Source organism: Schistocerca serialis, chromosome 6, assembly GCF_023864345.2.
Source record: "Schistocerca serialis cubense isolate TAMUIC-IGC-003099 chromosome 6, iqSchSeri2.2, whole genome shotgun sequence".
Classification (NCBI taxonomy): domain Eukaryota; kingdom Metazoa; phylum Arthropoda; class Insecta; order Orthoptera; family Acrididae; genus Schistocerca; species Schistocerca serialis.
Window position 1 is genome coordinate 96,930,530 of NC_064643.1, and position 13,547 is coordinate 96,944,076.

Sequence of the window (13,547 nt, forward strand, 5' to 3'; positions counted from 1 at the left end):
TTAGAAAATAGATTAAGGAAAGGCAAACCTACGTTTCTAGCATTTGCAGACTTAGAGAAAGCTTTTGACAATGTTGACTGGAATACCCTCTTTCAAATTCTAAAGGTGGCAGGGGTAAAATACAGGGAGCAAAGGGCTATTTACAATTTTACAGAAATCAGATGGCAGTTATAAGAGTCGAGGGACATGAAAGGGAAGCAGCGGTTGGGAAGGGAGTGAGACAGGGTTGTGGCCTCTCCCTGATGTTATTCAATCTGCATATTGAACAAGCAGGAAAAGAAACAAAATAAAAATTCAGAGTAGGTATTAAAATCATTGGAGAAGAAATAAAAACTTTGAGGTTCGCCGATGACACTGTAGTTCTGTCAGAGACAGCAAAGGACCTGGAAGAGCAGTTGAACGCAATGGACAGTGTCTTGAAAGGAGGATATAAGATGAACATCAACAAAAGCTAAATGAGGATAATGGAATGTAGTCGAATTAAGTTGGGTGATGTTGAGGGAATTAGATTAGGAAATGAGACACTTACAGTAGTAAAGGAGTTTTGCTATTTGGGGGGCAAAATAACTGATGTTGGCTGAAGAAGAGAGGATATAAAATGTAGAATGGCAATGACAAGGAAAGCGTTTCTGAAGAAATTTGTTAACATCAAGTATAGATATAAGTGTCAGGAAGTCGTTTCTGAGAGTATTTGTATGGAGTGTAGCCATGTATGGAAGTGAAAATGGGCGATAAATAGTTTGGACAAGAGAAGAATAGAAGCTTTCGAAATGTGGTGCCACAGAAGAATGCTGAAAAGTAGATGGGTAGATCACATAACTAATGAGGAGGTATTGAATAGAAATGGGGAGAAGAGGAGTTTGTAGCACAACTTGACAAGAAGAAGGGACCGGTTGGTAGGACATGTTCTGAGGCATCAAGGGATCACAAATTTTGGCATTGGAGGGCAGCATGGAGGGTAAAAATCGTAGAGGGAAACCAAGAGATGAATACACTAAGCAGATTCAGAAGGATGTAGGTTGCAGTAAGTACTGGGAGATGAAGAAGCTTGCACAGGATAGAGTAGCATGGAGAACTGCATCAAACCAGTCTCCAGACTGAAGAGCAAAACGACAACAACAACAACAACAACAACTAAGGAGAGTGAAAACAGGAGCCAACTAACCTGTAAAAACCTAATTACAAAGTATCAAGAACCAGTTTCAATTGACGAATCTAGGAATATACAACATTGCTCTATATATTACTCCTGTAGCAATTGCAAAGACAATATTAGACCAGTTAAGGCACGCACAAAGGATTTTAAATAATTAGTCTTCTTGCACTGTGTAATTGAATGGAATGGGAAGGAACCCTAATAACCAACACAATGAGAAGTACCCTCTGGCATGCACTTCAATGGTTTTCAGGCTATGTATGTTCATGTTGAAATGCCTTAAGTCTTATATTGAAGTTACATTAACCCCAAAACAGGAAAGAAGTGGAGTCATAAGTAACAAAAGGACTGACCTATAGGTAGGAACTGGAAACCCTTGAGCGACACAGGGCAGTATGACGTCGTCGCCCACCTTGACCTGCTTGTTGACGTGTTTCTCGACAGTTATCCTGGGCTGCACACTTCCCTTCGGTTCTGCAAGAGGGAGAGAGAGAGGAGGGTTTTTACCACTAGATGTATGCAGTTGTACGCACTAGAGCAGGGATGCAGTGCACACACACCTGTGATGATGATGCGTCCCGGATATGCACTGGCTCGCACCTCGCCAGTTAGCCGGTGCACACTGCGACACGAGTAGCTCTTGTAGCCGTCGCTGGGACCCGCGTTGAAGATGTAAAGGTCCCCGCTCTCCAAGACGGCATACTTTCCTCCTGCACACCACAAATTGTCTGATGGCGATTATTTTGTTTTTATATAATTCATTAACCACATTTGTTCAAAATCGTGCAAATGCTGTCAAAGGAGACAGGCGTCTAAAACCGATTAAAAGATGCAGGCCCGTAATACACAAGGCTCTAAATACATAGAATATCGAAAAGTAGACAAGAAAGTATATCTGCTACTGTAAATTATAAAACTTGCCATATCGTACGCTAAAAGCGATAATTTCAGAAAAATATCCGAAATAGCAGTTGTCAACAAAAGATGATGACTGCTTATAGAGCATTACGTGGCGATAACTTACTGATGACAGAACTGCGTTGGCGGTACTAATTACAGAATTGCGTTTGATAAACGTCACTGCGATGTTGCCTGTACAAAGATATCGGTACTATACCCATAATATACATCGGTACGTTCGCGGTGCCTGCTACAATGATACGGTCAGCTGTGTGTGTCGTATTGTGTAGTGTGTAGGGTTGGTAGTGGGCAGAAATATTCCATACCGTACTGAAGTTACCCGACTTTCGGTGATTCCTTAGCGCCCACAAAAGGGAGGAGTTCTATTCTACGTTCTCGGGTGGTACAATGAAATAAGTATGTAGCAAAAATGTAAATGTAACTCAACCACCATAGCGAACATTTCTAAAGAAGCACCAAAAGCGTTTGACTGTAATGACCTGTTATCAGTTTAAGATGTGCCCTTAGACTCCAACTTAATAACCACCTCGGAAATCACCAAAAGCGTTTGACTGTAATGACCTGTTATCAGTTTAAGATGTGCCCTTAGACTCCAACTTAATAACCACCTCGGAAATCACGACATATTCCGAAAGATTATGATGACTGTAAAAATCATTTCTCGCAACAATGTAAGCTGCGCTAGTAGATGTCGTACCAACCTAACCCCACCTACAAGAGCGCTACAGATTTTTTTTAAAAAAAAAGCCTCGTGCTCCATATACAACGTAATAACGTCTGACTGCAAATCGAAGTTACTGTAATTTTTTTACGAAATTATATCACAACTCAAATTAAGTTTATGCGTTTTCCGCAAGAAACCCTGCATATGCGTTGATTTGAAACTACTTCGTTGGTTATCCGAAAGATGCGCTACACATCCGTTGGTTATCATTGCTAGCTTATCGTCCATATGAACGAATGCCAGTTCAGATTTCAGAAGGACAATGAAGTATATTTCTGTTAGTTTTTTCGTTTGTAAACATTTATATTACACCGTTCTTGAATGGTTTTTGGGAGGGCCTGTGGCAAGAGGAAAAAGTAAAGTTCCACACAGCAAATAACGTCGCGGAAAGAGAAGCTTCGTGGAACTCACCACAGGCTACATGTGACACATCTTCCGGAAGACGGAAACCGAATTTCGGAAACCGTTTTCTGCTGTCATGTTTACATATCAAGGCCTGAAGCGGATTTTCTAGCCGAGTTAAGTATGGCGGCTGGAAAACAGCGGACACAGTTTCTGATTCAGTCAATAGAATCGTTACTTCTCTTCACTTAAATATTACATATAAACAATTTCATGCTCAGTCTAATATTTCTGCTTCTCCTCCACTGCACAATAAGTCCATATTAACCGAATATTCTGAAAACAAGACGTAACTTGACAATCCAAGCACTTTCAAAACCGGGTGCGTTTACTTTGGTAGCCAAAATCGATTGCGGAATTGAAAAACCGGCAACTAGAAGTGGATTTCCAGAATAAGCGTTTACATAACCACCCAGAAGCGGTATTGGGAAATCGGTTTAAGAAATCCGATTTTGGGAACCCCATGTGAACGGGGTGATGCATTACAAGAGAACTTCGTGTGTGCTGCCACTTTGGTATAGTAAAGTGCTTGTAAACACATATTTGTATCTGGATAAAGCAGACGTTTGAAATAGGAATTAACTCTTATAACTACGCCATCTTTAGTGTTTTGACGTAATGGTGAGTAAATGCGTTGTGTATTGATGTAATTTTTCGTACAGCAGACAGAAGCTATTAGGAAAGGAACATGTCTCAATACATGCGTAAGTAGAAACACGTTTAAACAAATCTGCTATTAACACACTTAGGTTAATGGTGTGTGTTTGACAAATGGCTCAGTCATCTAGCTGTTAGTACGTTATTATTGTTTCTTATGTCGTAGATATTACGATATTTCAGATTTCCAGAAAGGGAAGATATAAGGGATGCCTGGATAAAAGCAGTTCACAGGGAGAATTATACACCTATAAGTGCTTCAGATGTCTGTTCCCAGCACTTACGTGAAGACGATGTGGACCCAATTCGTCAGACAAGCAGACTTTGTGAAGGATTTGATCCATCAGCATTCCCTTATATCCATCATATTATCAGAAACTGCCACCTTAAGGACCTGTTCGTTAAAGCGCCGGTGATGAAACTTTACAAGTGTGTTCTAACAACTCATCGTCAAGTTGTGATGAGCATGACATAGCAGATGATTAGCATCACACAGCAGATCTGTCACCACACAAAAAGAAACTAATGGAAGACTTGAGGAAAAAAATCTTAGAGTTAGTGAATGCAAAGAAATAATGAAAGTATTACAGCAGAAGGTTAGGCAAAATGAGAAGAGAGGACAGACAGACAGGAAAATTATTGATGTGGCCTCACGGTTAGAGGCGCCATGTCACAGACTATGCGGCTCCTCCCGCCGGAGGTTCGAGTCCGCCCTCGGGCATGGGTGTGTTTGTTGTTCTTAGCATAAGTTGGTTTCAGTTAGTTTAAGTAGTGTGTAAGTCCAGGGACCGATGACCTTAGCAGTTTGGTCCCTTAGGAATTTAGTCACATTTGTACATTCACAAACATTTTTGATGTTCTTCTCAAAGATAAGATCATTAATGAAAACGGTGCTGAAATTTTATAAAATTCGTTACCTTCAGATGATTGTTTTTTCTGAAAACCAGCACAGTACACATGCAAGAAAACTTGGTGTAAAGTATGAAGATGATTTGAGATAATTTGCCTTAACTTTGTTTTACCTGTCTACCAAAGCATATGACTTTGGTACGCTGAAATTTGATAATGCTTTCTTATGTCCCAGAAGAATAAGATAATGGTACACGAAAGTAAGTTGTGAACCAGGTTTTATCCAGCAATGTTTTAACGCAACTGCGGAGGAAGTAAAAGAGTCTAATCAGAAGGGTAGAGTGCCAGTAATAGGTCTTAGTGTTTAAAGGAACATACAGATTATCCTAATAATAAGATTATTGGTTATGCTAACCTTGGGACTGAGAGCAACAGTGGCTGTTTGCCAGCTGCCAAAATGGCATGCATATTTATGAGGACGGCTGGAAAACTCCTTGTGGATATTTGTTCATAGATGCATTGTCTGGAGATCAAAGGTCCACTTTAGTAACACCTTGCATTGAAAAACTGGATGATATTGGTGTCATTGTGGGTCAAGTTGCAACCTCACCATGTCAAAATGTTTGGGTGCAGATCTGTGTGACGAAAATAAGTTCAATATACTCTTTCTACACCCCTCATTAACTCCCTCTTCTGTTGCTGTACTTCTTGATGCATGCCATATGATTAAACTGGTACAAAACTTGTCTAGTATAAAAGAAGGTAATTTATATGGCCAATGGAGAAATTAAATGGTCATATTTACAATCACTTTTCGACTTTCAGAGTGCTGAAGGCCTGCATTTGGCAAATAAATTACGTGGAAAATATATTCTTTGGTTTGAAAATAAAATGCGAGTACGATTTGCTGTCTGGACAGTAAGTAATTCTGTAGCTGAAGGTCTATAGTTCTATGATAAGCATTTCGGATTAAAAGAATTCGCAGGTTGTGATGAAACTATAAAGTTGGGTACTACCACTGACAAAACTCTTGATCTGCTTAATTCATCAAGTAAATCTGGCAGAGGTTAGAAAGCACTAAGTACTGTTGAAAATGCACCTTTCCGGCAGCAGTTCATTCACTGTATGCTGACAAGGAGTATAAATTACAAATTATAAATAGCAACAGGAAAGTAGAATTCTTAGGACTTAAAGTTAATTTACTGTGTTTTCCTGCATTATTTAATTTGCATGTTAGAAGATGCGAACTAAAGTATTTGTCAACATACAGACTAAGCCAGAATCATCTGGAACTGTTCTTTGGGCGAATGAGACAGCATGGTAGCTGAAATGTAAACTCTATGTGCTCACGATTTGAGTCTGCATTTAAGGGACTAGTCACAAGAAATCAAATAAGTGCAAGAAAACAGGGAACTGTCTGTCACAAGATAATGTAAGCATTCTGTTTGTAAGCAGCTTTCATGAAGTACAGACCTCCTAAATTGTAGAAAAGCAACACAAATCTAGTGCTGTACATGTTCCTGATCATGATTACTGTTCAGTTGATGCTACATTGTCCCTGTTTTCTGAAAATATCATTGAGTACATTGCAGATTTTGTGGCCAAGAAAATTATTAACATTTTGAAATGTGATGATTGTATTAATGCAGTTGTGCAGACAGATGTGTCTTATGGTTTTCTGTCCTTAAAGAACAAGAGGAGTTTCTTTATCCCCTCGAGAGATGTAGTGAAGGTCTGCCAGATGACAGAGTTTGTTACTAGAGAAGTGGTTCAAATGGCTTTGAGCACTATGGTACTGAACATCTATGGTCATCAGTCCCCTAGAACTCAGAACTACTTAAACCTAACTAACCTAAGGACATCACACACGTCCATGCCCGAGGCAGGATTCGAACCTGCGACCGTAGCAGTCGCGCGGCTCCGGACTGAACGCCTAGAACCGCTAGACCACCACGGCCGGCGTTACTACAGAAACTAACACAAATTTGCACAGGGTTCTGTCAGTATACCATGTCAAGTTGCAACGCAAGCTGTTTTCTTCTCTAAACTCTCATGCTTTAAATTTAAATCCCTTGGATACACATATTTGCAGACTAATTAAGGTAATATCAGAACATTATCTGAAGGTTCGCATTGCCCATGTAACCAAAGGTATGAATAACAGCAAATCGATCGTAGATCTGTATAAAACAGGTGCCCATTTTCAAGCATTTATAAAATTAAAGTAACTTGTCCATTTTTTTGTATATTTGTATTATTTTGAAGTTAAATAAAAATGAAAAATGTTTCCTTTATTTTTTTCATAGTAGTGGCAAAATGATAATTCCACATGAGTTTAATATACAATTATGAGCTACCATGCATGTAGGGCTTTTATTCATTAACATGAGTCTCGGTTCGAGGAGCTTCGGCTAATTTTCCAGATGATGTGCTCGTTATAACAGGATTTGTGGAAGTGGGACATAACATTTGACATTAACAGTTCAATTTGTGTAGCTGTTTCTAAGAAAAATGTGCTATAACTGAGGGTGCACAATTGTAACTCATCATCAGAATTTATTAAAACCATCTGATGCAGTTAACAAGCTCAACAATGAACGAAATGTCAATATGATTTAGGTTCAATAGTAGCAGCAGTAGTATTAATAGTCAATCGCCATGAAAGTTTCAAAAAAAGTAAGTACAAAAATAATTGCGCTATTCCTTATTATTAATTATATTCTGATACATACAGTAATGAATCGTGATCCTTCAGTGATGTTCCCAAATTTATTGATCTATTACTAATTTCGATCAACTTCAGCTTTTCTTCAAACAGTACTTTCCTGTTCTTACGAGTACTGTAGTCTCCTTTAAACGAGTTAGAATGTAACTTGACGGTCTCATAACACGATTCTACGAAATATCTGTTAAATTCAAATAGTACGCAAATATTAGCTGAACTGCAGAACTTGTTTGGACAACCTCGTAAAGCTTAAAATATCATTTCGCTTCAGAAAATCGTTGTAGTACTATACACAAAACTTTTCCACGTTAGGTGAGGTAAGATGGCGGCCTCAGGCTTCAGTAACAGCTGCGTCTTTGCCAGTCTAGTAATGTATGTCTGTGGTACACACTAGCTCCGCTACCCGCCTTCACTGCAGGCATTAGAACTAAGATTCTTACCAAGCCTCTTTGAAACTAAATGTTACACTTCAAAGGTTGCATCTGCATCAGTAGTTACTGCAGCACCAAATAATCTGAACAAAGCATGGATAACGAAACGCAGCAAACACCAACAGCTGGAACACTGCTACTTCACTATGGTATTGTCTAGAGATCCATAGTATTGTCAGACTGTGACGCTGGCCCGCCTGGAGGCAAAACGAAGTCTCAAGGCGGGTTTACATTGCATTTGAGACGTGTTTGGCAACAATATTCGCAATGTTGTTTGCAACATCTACAACATTATCGATGTTTGCAACATGTTGCGAACACAGAAACTGCTATTAAAAGCACAAACAAAGTTGACACTCGGCGCGCTGGCTGATGGGAGCGGCTACACATGGGAAATGCCTTTGCAGTCGCTCCCATCAACCAACGCGCCGAGTGTCAACTTTGTTTGCGCGTTTAATACTTGTGACTGTGTTGGTAAAACTCATAGGAAACATTATTTCTGATCTGTTACTGCTGAATGGCACTCAATGGCACTAATGTCTGTTATGTATAGACAGTTTTTTAACTGTTCGTTCTTGAAGACACTGCACACAGGCGACAGATCACATGATATGTAGCTGCAATCGATCACTCGCCTCGAACCCGCCACACATGAGCAACAAAGCAACTGTGTCAAGAAGTTAGGTTGTGGAAAATGAACTACTGTGTTTAGCAGAGCAGCAATTGATATTCACAAAATAAATAAATAAAATGGGAATTGTAGTTTATAAACTTGTTTTGAAACTTTTTTTAGGAACTGTACGCTATGTCTACAGACTATATTACATATTTCACTGATGCCACGATGGTTATGTAGTTTCCATGATATCTTTGATGATTGCACACGGCGCGCCGCTCAAATCTCTGCAGAAAGAAACATTCGAACAGGCTGCCAGCGCACAGTAATGAACCATTCTCTCTCTAGGGCTCGCTGTCATCTTATGGGGGACGCTACTGACACTACCAGTGGGCGCCATCTTCGCTTCAACTCACTGCATGCAAACGTAATCCTCCACGCGTCTTTTTAAGATGCTCTACACCGAGGTCCACGCCAAATATAGGAAGACTCACAGTGAGAATAGAATGAAGTTGCACGATGGTACTACACAGTCCGGTTACTTTAATGTGACCGCGTATGTTCGACATCAATGTGCAATAACCACACACAGATGGCAGGTTTCAGCGCTAGCAATGGAGGTTATATAAAGTTTGTCAAGGGTGTCAAGGAAAACAGTGCAGTCGTTGTCATAATGGGGAAATGAAGCGATTTATCTGACATCCAAGAGGGCGTAACATTGACTTTCGGGCCAAGGTTGGAAGCATTTCCGAAATGGGTAAATTTGTAAACAATGTGCTTGCTGCCATAGTTAAAGTATACTGTGCATTGCAAAATGGCGCTATCCAAATCCGGCGCCGAGGCAATTACAGTGCATCACAAGTCATAGACGTCAGGGACGAATGACGGCTGCAGAGATGTGTACGGGTCACTGCAATGGGTGGTTATTCAGGGTTTTCACAGGTGGTCGCCTTAATGTGAGTGGACAGTGTAATAATGCTACAGTCAACAAGTGATATACATTACTGTATCAAAACCAACTCAATAATCTGATGGAACAGAGAGATTGCTGAAGTAAACTTACAGGACACAAACTTTTGTTTATTACTTTGTATGTATAAATATGCTAATGATTTAATGATTTATTGAATGTCTGTAGTGTTCTATGCCACCTCTTACTAACTATGGACATGACAGGTTATGCACATCTTTCCAGTATTCAAATACAATTAGTCCTTAATTTCTTTTTCATTCATTACTCTTACAGTTTAACTGCAAGTCCCAACATGTATGTAGAAATGTTGTCAATAGGAGAGTTAGATTATCTGGAAAAACAAAAGACTTGAGTATAGCTACATAACAGATTTGCACCAAACTTAATATTACAGTATGTCATTATGTTTGGAAGATTAAAACTTTAATAACGCATGTCATTGTTTCGTAAATAACTAAAAACCACCAGATTTAACCCAGTGTATCGTAACTATTACTATGAACTTCCCACCAGTTCTACTTCTAGAGCACAAGCTCCAAAACACTAGTCACTGCAGAATTCGAGGGTGTATTTTCTATTACTTCTTAACTGACAATTCCGGCCTCAACTTAACTCCTCACAATGGTTCGTGGTCACTGAATAACTATAAATTTAATGTAAAGCTCTTACTAAACACGGGCAAAATGAATCAAAACAAAGCTACACAAACCACACTTTATAACTATGCAAACCAGTCACACCCACAATGCCACACATCGTTGCTAACCAGCCAGGCAACTGTACTGCACGAAAGAACCCATCAGATTGCTTGGGATTTCCATGCGATCAGCGACCGATCGCTGCGATTTTCCCACGTTAAGTGTGATTTCCCAAGCGATCGATCGCCCTAGCGACCGGTAGCTGCAATTCGTCACTCGCATGGGGAAGTCGACTCGCAACGCGGTGACTGATGGGAGTATCTGTTCCGAAAGACATCAGAAGACAGTGTATGACTAAGAACCGATACTCGCTTCTTTCTCCCTCCCTTTCCTGCGTGCCCACCGGATTTCCAACAAAGCAAAACATTGTTTCTCACTACTGCAGCACGTTGAGACAAAGAATATCTATAGATGTCCGCCCCACCTGTTTCGAAATACGGGGTGATTTTTGATTGCTCTCTTAGCATGTGCAATATTTTTAAAGAATAGATTCAAATGGTGACTCGATTATTTTTTTCACATTATTGTATACGTCACCTTTGATGAACGCTCTGCATGGGTTTGGTCAAAACTCACATTATGTCCCTATTGTTCTAGAGATTCCATTAACTGACGTTAGGGACTTATCTTCACCTGATTTAAAGGAGGCAAATGATTCTCACATGATTTCCAGAAGTACGAGGAGTGTTCAGTAAAAGCTGCAGCACATTTTTTTTCTCGGCCAATTTAGGGTTAAGAAATTAGGAATTGGATGTGCGACGCCATGGAATATTCCCCCTTCAGCCCCTATGGTCTCATGAGGTTCCGATAGGTATCGGCACTATATCTAGCATTCGAAATGGTGTTAGTAACGGAGGTGTTGTTCCAAGCAGAGAGCTGTCACCGAGTTTCTTTTGGCAGAAGGCCAGGGCATAGCAGATATTCATAGGCACTAGTGTCTACGAAGACTCAGCACAAAAGCATGATGAGACGTTGGGCGAGGCGTCTGTCACCATCGTAACAAGGTCACGTAAACCTGCGCAGTCTTCTGTGTGCCGGCCTGTGACGCCTGCAATGTTGGAACGTGCGGACACTCTCATTCAAGGTGGCCGGCGGATCACATAACACCTCGTTGCAAAACTGGACGGGTCTGTTGATACAGCTGACACTCGTCCACCAGTAGGGGTACTCAACAGTGCATGCTTATCAGGTTCCTCGCCTCTTAACCGAAGACCATTCGGCTTTCATTTGTTTGGCGTAACGAAGGATGCACTCAGTGGGAAGCAGTACGCCGATGACGTAGAGATTACTCTTGTAGCAAGGTGTTGGCCCCAGCGTCGGTCAGTAGAATGATGCCATGCGGGCATACAGGCCTTCCCAGTAAGGTGGCGGAGGCCATCGCGTTGAACAGAGATTGTGTTGAGAAATTGAGTTTCCCAGCCAAACCAGTGGGGAATAGTATGGTGTATGGTGTACTGGAATAAAACCAACTCGCTTTCAGAAAAAAATGTGTTGCATTACTTATTGAATGCCTCTCGTATCTTTGATTATTTTAAACATAGCGGGGGACGTATCTTGACTGATGGAGTTTACTAATTTTTCCACTTAACGTTCCAATTTTAAATTTTCTTATTTCTTTTCTTGAGATGCCAGGGGTACATTATCCTCAGGAACATTGTCGCAGATGCCAGTGCCCACTTACGCCCCTGCTACTATCGCTGGGTAGTTTCTTTAATTGCATGGTACAAATCTGTGAAGCATAAATCTCGATGTGACGCAATTCTCAACAATACAGGGGTTCCTCCAACGGTCCACACCGTTGCTTAATATCAGTTTGAGAAGAGGCGAATGGCGAGCAACACGAGTGTTTCTGGCCCCAATCGGCATAATCTTAAGAAAACAGTGACATGCAGTAAGAGTATGGAGCAGCGACGGCAGTCAAAATGTAAGCCATCAGCCGGCACTAATTTCTGCCAATCCTTGACACACAAAACGCAGGCAGCAAATCTGTTCCACCTTTCTGCGGACGCATAACATCAGTTCGCATAAGCAGGTATGTTTAATGAATGCAGATATCTTATATGCAGGGCAATCCGAGATTGCAAACCAGTCATCCAGACTGTTTATCACAATTTTTCTGAGGTAGTTTATGTTGGAGAAACATGAATTTTCTGAATCTCATAAATGCAGGAAAATAGAAATGCTACAAATTATACACGCTCCTACGAAGTTGCCATGCCGTCTGCCTTCTGTATTCACTAGGACAGACAGCCCTAATGTCCGACGAATTGAGTGTATTGCCATCGTGGCTTGAAACACACATTTTAATTACACGTATTGTAAGTAATATATTTTATAAACATTTACAATGCACTATAGTTGGATTTCACGTATTAAGTTATATTTTTGTCAGAAAACTAATTCACCTTTTAAATTATTGGAGCCTTATGAACGGAATGCACTGTTATTTGAAACTGTTATTCTGCTTACGTATTAATAAATAAGCTGGGCCAGGTGTATTGCCTTTGTGCCAGTGCAGTTGGTTCAAAAATGGGAGGTCATCAGTCCCCTAGAACTTAGCGCCTAGAACCGCTCGGTCAATCCTGCAGGCTACTATAAAAATAAAAACTAGTCTAAGAAGTACTATGAATTTGTAAAGACTAAAAGCGCTTGCAGTGCTTTCCGCGGAGAAAAATTTCCTCAGTTGTCACCCCGAGATCAAGGAGAAAATTATTGGTTCAAATGGCTCTGAGCACTATGGGACTTAGCATCTGAGGTCATCAGGCCCCTAGAACTTGGAGCTACTCAAACCTAACTAACATAACGACATCACACTCATTCATGCCCGTGACAGGATTCGAACCTGCGACCGTAGCGGTTCCAGACTGAAGCGCCTAGAAACGCTCGGCGACTCCGGCCGGCACATATTGTATCCGTTGCACACTATCCCATATTTCGCGATAATACAAAACGACCTGCCTTTCTTTGAACTTTTTCGACGTCCTTCGTCGTCTCATCTGATGCGGATCCAGCACATCACAGAAATCCTCCACAAGAGGGCGGACAAGCGTGGTGTACGCAGTCTCTTCAGTCGATTTGTTGCATTTTCTGAGTATTCTACTAATAAAGTGCTGTCGTTGGTTTGCTTTACCCACAAGATTATGTTTGTGATTGTTCCAATTGAAGTTAATCGTAATTGTAATCGCTAAGAATTTAGCTGAATTTATAGACTTTAAATATGTGTGATTTATTGTGTAACCGAAATTTAGAGGATTTCTTTTAGTATTCGTGTGGATAACTTCACACTTTTCGTTATTTAGAGTCAACTGCCACTTTTTATACCATACAGTTATCTTGTCTAAATCATTTTGCAGTTGGTTTTGATCATCTGATGACTTTACAAGGCGGTAAATGAC

The 13,547-nt window shown here is 40.5% G+C and overlaps 1 protein-coding gene across 1 annotated transcript in view; it reads right to left on the minus strand.

Annotated features, from left to right (window-relative positions):
- Window positions 1–13,547, minus strand: part of LOC126484659 (Down syndrome cell adhesion molecule-like protein Dscam2) — a 339,526-nt gene that overhangs the window by 248,939 nt on the left and 77,040 nt on the right. Inside the window, exons 4-5 of the mRNA XM_050108250.1 lie at window positions 1,717–1,866; window positions 1,510–1,630 (exon numbers count right to left, since the gene is read on the minus strand). Of these exons, the coding sequence (XP_049964207.1) occupies window positions 1,510–1,630; window positions 1,717–1,866 (271 nt within the window). The remainder of the gene's footprint in view (window positions 1–1,509; window positions 1,631–1,716; window positions 1,867–13,547) is intronic.